Source organism: Trichechus manatus, unplaced genomic scaffold, assembly GCF_000243295.1.
Source record: "Trichechus manatus latirostris isolate Lorelei unplaced genomic scaffold, TriManLat1.0 scaffold00093, whole genome shotgun sequence".
NCBI classification, from domain to species: Eukaryota; Metazoa; Chordata; class Mammalia; order Sirenia; family Trichechidae; genus Trichechus; species Trichechus manatus.
In genome coordinates, this window is record NW_004444029.1 from 9,121,908 (window position 1) to 9,128,214 (window position 6,307).

A 6,307-nucleotide genomic window follows, 5' to 3' on the forward strand; every position below is an offset into this window, starting at 1 on the left:
ATAACAATGTATGTATAAATTTTTGTATGAGAAACTAACTTGAATTGTAGACTTTCACTTAAAACACAATTAAAAAAGAAGAAGAAAATAGTACACCAGTTCTGGAAAAGGCAAAACTCTAGGGATGGAGAACTGCCCTGTGATTGCCAGGGGTCAGGGGTGGGAGAAAGGTTTGACCACAGAGGGTAGCAGAAGGGAATTTTGGGGGCACGATGTCTCCTTACTGTGTGGTGGTTACGCGACTCTGCGTTAGTCAAAATCCATAAAACTGCATGCCAAAAAGAGTGAATTCTGCTGTGTGTAAATTTGAAAATAAAGCAAAATAATCAATAAAAGCAAACAAATCTTTACTTCCTAGTTAAAGCAATTAGATTCCCAGTGCAAATAGCAGGGAGGGGGGCATTTATTGAAAAAATTGTTCTTGTTGTTGTTAAGGGCCGTCGAGTCGATTCCGACTTACAGTGACCCTATAGGACAGAGTAGAACTGCCCCATAGGGTTTCCAAAGAGTGGCTGGTGGATTTGAACTGCCGAACTTTTGGTTAACAGCCGAGCTCTTAACCACTGTGCCACTAGGGCTCCATTTAAAAAATAGTAGGTTCCAGTTATTTGATCATAAAAAGGAATGAAGTACTGATCCAGGCTACAACATGGATGAACATTGAAAACGTTATATTAAGAGAAGGCAGCCAGTCACAAAAGACCATATAGTCATTATTCCATTTATATGAAATTCCAAAACAGGCACATCCACTGGGACAGAAAGCAGACTCATGGTTCCCTGGGGCTGGGGTGGGAGGTGGGGGAGGGGACAAGAAGAGTGACCGCTAGTTGGGTTTTTTTGGGGGGGGTGTGCGAAGAAGTGTTCTAAAATTGATTATGGTGATGATTGCACAACTTCGTAAATGTGCTAAAAACCATTGAATTGTACTCCTTCAATGGGTGAATTCGTGGTCTGTGGATTATACCTCAGTAAAGCTGTTACTGAAAAAGAGAAATAGTAGATTCCAGAGTTGAAGACAGGCAAAAAAAAAAAAAAAGCCTCAACTTCTTTTTCAAAATGGAGCAGCCAAATGGCCTAATGATTCTTAGGGTATTTTAGTGTGCTGCTAATTAAATGATAAAGACTAACTTGTAACATGCACAAGTTGACAGGAATAAAGTTGTGACTCACAAATAGCAACTTTCAGTTACGCACAGTACATGTATGGCTAAAATAATAATAATAATGACAACAATAACAACAACAACAAGGGTGCCGGCACAACAGGCGTAGACCAGGACTGTCCCAGGCGAGCAGGACAAACAGTCACTTTGCCTGCATCATTGCTGGGGAACCTGGGGCTCTCTGGAACACGGTGAAAACTCATGGCTCAGGAACAAGGATATTGAAAAAAAGGCATTTAAAGGGAAGTGGTGGGTGATCTCTGTGAGAAGCAGCGTGTTCTTGAGGTAGCGTGAGCAGGCCCTTTATTCCTTTTCCTCCCTCTTCTTCTTCAGCCTCATGGGCTCAGAAAGTGCTTACTGCCCGTATCCTCACGTCCAGCTGGCATTTTGTGCTTCCCTGTTTAGGGGTAAATATTGTCAGAGAGACAACGTTACAACTTACCCAGTACTCCCCGCAACAAGTACCTTTCTGACTGTTGCAAACATGTTTTTTATAGATTTTCCTCCTTCCCTACCTCTTTCCTTTTTATAGCCTTCCAGTACCCACAGCTCAACTTATCACAGCTGTTGAAGTCCTCTTGGGTAAGAACAGGTATGTTGACTTCACATCGTGTCTTGGGAGCCATAAGAAGCCCGTGTGGGGAGTTGAGATTGATGCCGCTCCTGTTTCCAAGATCTAAATTCAGGGCAACATGTACCTTGAATTCTTGGCAAAGAATGACAGGGAGGGATAGAAGGTTGGCTGTGGGACTCTGTCCCACTGAGTTATGACATAAAAAGGATTGGCTTTCCTTTAAAATTGAGGCACCAAGTGGGGGGCAGACTCTGGCAGCAGCTGACCATCTTCTGACCCAGAACAGTGTGAAGTTCAGAAGCAAGAATCTCTTTTTTCCTAAAATTTCTATTTGTTTGGTTTTAGAAGGACCAGTAAGGTAGCACAGTGAGCAACTAAGCTTTTTTGTCCAGGAGGCCTGGGTCAGATATTCAGAGCAAGAACGTTTCACGTAAAGCCTTTCTAGCCTGATAGAGAAAGTGGAAGAGATGGTCACACACTTCCCAGGGGCCCAGCGGGTGCACGGAGCAGTAACTGGTGTGGGGAAGCAGCGCACAGGATGATGATGGTCACAGGTTACCGGGAGCCTCTAGTGTTCTCCTTGCTAACACACAGCATCCCACGTAAAGTTCTCATCAGGTGTGTTGGCCACATTTCCAGATAATTTTCCTAGCAGATAAGTAACTTGTCCGCAGTCATCCCTCAAAGGGGATTTGAACTTGTTCTGGCTTGAAACCACCTGCTTTTTTCCTCCATACCATGGTGACAGGCCCTCTGTCTGTTTAGATGATCTTGTTTAGAGCAGGCCTAAAGACAGACACTCTTACATCTAGCTAGTTTGTTAGTCCAAGTCTTCAGTCACGATGTGAACCCAGACTCCTTCCAGAGTTTTGAGATACACGCAGACAAAGTGATTGATCTTGGTTAGGAACTTTTAGCTCCAAAGCTTCTGCCATGCTGAGTCTCTGGGTCTTCTGGCCCCCAGTCTTTGTAGCGCTCAGAGCGTGAGAGGTAGGAGCTGCAGATAAGATCTGGGACACGCCCTTCCTGAGCTCTCCCACATTCCGTTCAGGTTCACCTTTTCCCGCTTTGAATGTCTCCTCTCCAGGGACTGGCATTGCAGAGTAGTTCTGGATTAATTTCTCTTCTACAGACACACGTGCACATGTGCACACGCAGACACATTCCCATATGCACACACTCACATGCACACACGCACACACATACATACACACGTGCATACATGCACACACACGCATGCACATGGGCACACATGCACACACACATGCACATGGGCACACATGCACACACACGCATGCACATGGGCACACATGCACATACACGCACGCACACATGCACGCACAGGCACACACGTACACACAGGCATGCAAGGCACAGACACATGCAGATACGCACACGCACACACACATACATGCCCTCTCCTCCACCGCTAGCTAGCTTACTGTGGGGTCTGTGTGTACTTTATTCCAAACGCAGTCCTCCTGGGCGTCTTCGAGAAGCAGCTGCAGAATGAAGTCTTCCAAGCCGAGATGGAGCGCAAGCTGGCCCAGCTGCTCAGCGAGGTTCTCTCCAGACGGCGAATGTGGAGAAGGGCCACCCTGGCCTCGGGCAACAACGTGGTGCAGGTGTGCCAGAAAGGTTCTGGGAGGAGGGGCAGGGCAGAGAGAGCGGCCTGAGCCCAGGCTGCATTTCTTGGGAACGCCGTGAGAAATTCCAGTTTAGAGGGATTGCTCGACTAGCTAGCAACTCAGTGTGGCAGCCTTTCAGTTCAACCAGCGTCTAGACAAATGTTTACCGTGTCCTTAGTGAGCGGCTGGTATACAGGAGACCTTGTGGAGGAGCACAGCTAAGAGTTCTTACTGAGTTGCCATACTTTCAGATGACCTTTATTTTTTTAAAGAATAGTGTTTTTTAATTACCAAAAAGTGTATTCTGTTTTATGGAATGCAAAGTATTATCGATAACATCACAGAAGTAAATAATTGAGCCGGAAGAGACCTTAAGAGACCAGAAAGAGGAAAATTGTCTGCCTTCTGTTCTAGCTGGCCATCCTCCCTGCCCCCACCATCCCCAGCCATCTCATCTTGCCCCAGATCTTCTTCACTTTGAGAACCTGGCAGGAAGGACACAAAATAGAGATGTATTTGAATTGAAAAGTGGCCTATTTTTAAAATGCAGATGCTTGGAGAGGTCGGGGCTGTTATTTTCTTCCATCTCAATGTGAATGATATTATTTTGGATTTTTTTTTTTTTCTTGTAGAGTTAGGGAAAAGGGATACCAAGAGCTATGGCATTTCAGAGATGGGAACCAGGGTGGAGTCCTGACTTGAAGGGGTGGGGACCCAATGCCCCAGGATTCGTCTGGAAACAGGAGCCTCTGAGATGCCCGGGGTGTTCTGTCATCTTCCAGGTGGTGAATGTGTCCAGGCTGGAGGGGGATGACCACCCCGTACAGCTCATTTACTTTGTGGAGGATCGAGATGGAGAAAGACTCAGTGCAGTCAGGTCTTCAGACCTGATTAACAAGATCGATGTCCAGAGAGCCGCCATCATCCTGGGTTATCGGATCCAAGGAGCCATTGCCCAACGTAAGTCCACGAGGCCTGGCCGCTATGCGGTCTTCTGTGCTGTGGCGGGGTCAACGACCATATTTTTCTGATAGTGAGCTCTGAATTTAGAGCATTTTTATGTGTGTATAGTAGGTTTGGGGCCCTGGTGGCGCAGTGGTGAAGCGTTTGGCTGCTAACCGAAAGGTCAGTAGTTCGAATCCACCAGCTGCTCCTTATGGGGCAGTTCTTCTCTGTCCTGGAGGGTCGCTATGAGTCGGAATCGACTTGACGGCAAGGGGTTTGGTTTTTGGTTTTGGTTTATAGTCGATTTAATGTCTTCAGCCTATATGATTAAATGCCAAGACCTTCTTTATTGTGGATTTCAATTGCTTGTAGTTGCAGTCTTCACTGCTGTCCTTCTACCTAGCACTTTGTATTGCATGTGACAGCAACAGTAATGTCGTTATTCCTAGTGTCCCTGTGGGAAGCTATAGAACCAGTCCTACTCCTTGTCTACTCTTTGGGGAGTCCCTGGGTGGTGCAAACGGTGAGTGTGCTAGGCGGCTAACCAGAAGGTTGGCAGTTGGAGTCTACCCACTGGCACCTCAGAAGAAAGGTCCGGCAATCTACTTTTGAAAAACCAGCCATTGAAAACCCTGTGGAGCACAGTTCTACTCTGACACACATGGGGTCGCCATGCATTGGAGTCAACTGGACAGCAATTTTTTTTTTAATTAACTTTAGTGTCTTTCCCCTCCTCCTGTGCTACTTCTCTATTTAAAATCTGTTTGACGTAAAATGATGTGTTGGCTCTGTATTTATTCCAAAATCGTGCGTGTCCTGTTTCGAATGTCAGTGGGGACAGTGAGTCATGCAGGAAACCGGGCGGTGGCCTCTGGGTTATTGGCTCCTCCGAGGCCTTTAACACAAAGAGTCCTTGGTCCTCACCCTTTCCCTCCTCTCCCCCCACCCTCTCCTCACACCGCTCCACAATTTGGAAGAGGTGTGTAGATATTTCTTTATTATTGTTGGAAGGTGCTTGACTCCTGCCCCCCTTCCAGTGGTTACTCTCAGCGCCTCACCTTCTTCTCCGACCCACAGATTTCCCGTATTTAGAATGAAGAAACAGGAAAGGCATAGACCAGGGTGTTTCTCTAAGTACACCTTTATGAGGCAGACTGCTATTTAAAAAAAAATATTTCATTTATTTTTGGTGGCCCATCTGCACAACCAAACGTACATCCATTCCCAGTGTCTGCGTGAGCAGTTGAATGACATTGGTTACCTACTTCACACTGTATCACCATTCCCACTATCTCTACCCATATGGTTTCATCACCATTAATTTAGGCTCTCTGCCCCTTCAAGTTCTCATCTGTGCTTTGGATGAACTGTTGTCAGTTTACACTCATACAGATAATTCTTTATAAGAGTGCAATGCATAAAGCAACATTCTGTATAATTAGGCTAAACTTGTTTAACGATGGCTTCATGGGATAGTTTTGGTTCAAGGTTTAAAGATTATTTCTGGGCATTAGATTCGGGGGTTCCCCCAATCTCAATGGCTCCAGTAAGTCTGGTTTCCACGTAAATTTCAGGTTCTGTTCCACACTTTCCCTCCTTTTGATCAGGATCCATCTGTTGAGTCAGACTGCTATTGTAATGTAAGTGTTTTTCTCTCTGAGATCCAGGGAGCAGTCCCAGTCAGAATGCAGTGAAACCTGCTCCCCATGATAGAGATGAGTCAATGTTCAGAAGGAATTCAGAATCAGAGAATGTGGAAACACTCTTTATACAGAGCGCATAAGAAACAAAGGCAGTTTTAAAAAATGACAGCTATGAACTTAACCTCTGTTGTGGCAGGCTCCTTGTGAAATCTCTACTTGTCCCTTGAAGCTAGCCAGGATGAGGGCCAGGGGCCACGCTTCTTGATTGTATAGATGATTGGAGAGTTTAAGCAGAGAACCTTTGATGGCTTGTGTTCATGTATTTGAGATATAATGGCATATTAGAGTATT

At 45.7% G+C, this 6,307-nt stretch overlaps 1 protein-coding gene across 1 annotated transcript in view; it reads left to right on the forward strand.

The window, feature by feature from the left end:
* KIAA1549 (KIAA1549 ortholog) overlaps positions 1 to 6,307 on the forward strand; it is a 78,311-nt gene that overhangs the window by 14,193 nt on the left and 57,811 nt on the right. Inside the window, exons 5-7 of the mRNA XM_012557298.2 lie at positions 1,699 to 1,758; positions 3,217 to 3,365; positions 4,151 to 4,328. Of these exons, the coding sequence (XP_012412752.1) occupies positions 1,699 to 1,758; positions 3,217 to 3,365; positions 4,151 to 4,328 (387 nt within the window). The remainder of the gene's footprint in view (positions 1 to 1,698; positions 1,759 to 3,216; positions 3,366 to 4,150; positions 4,329 to 6,307) is intronic.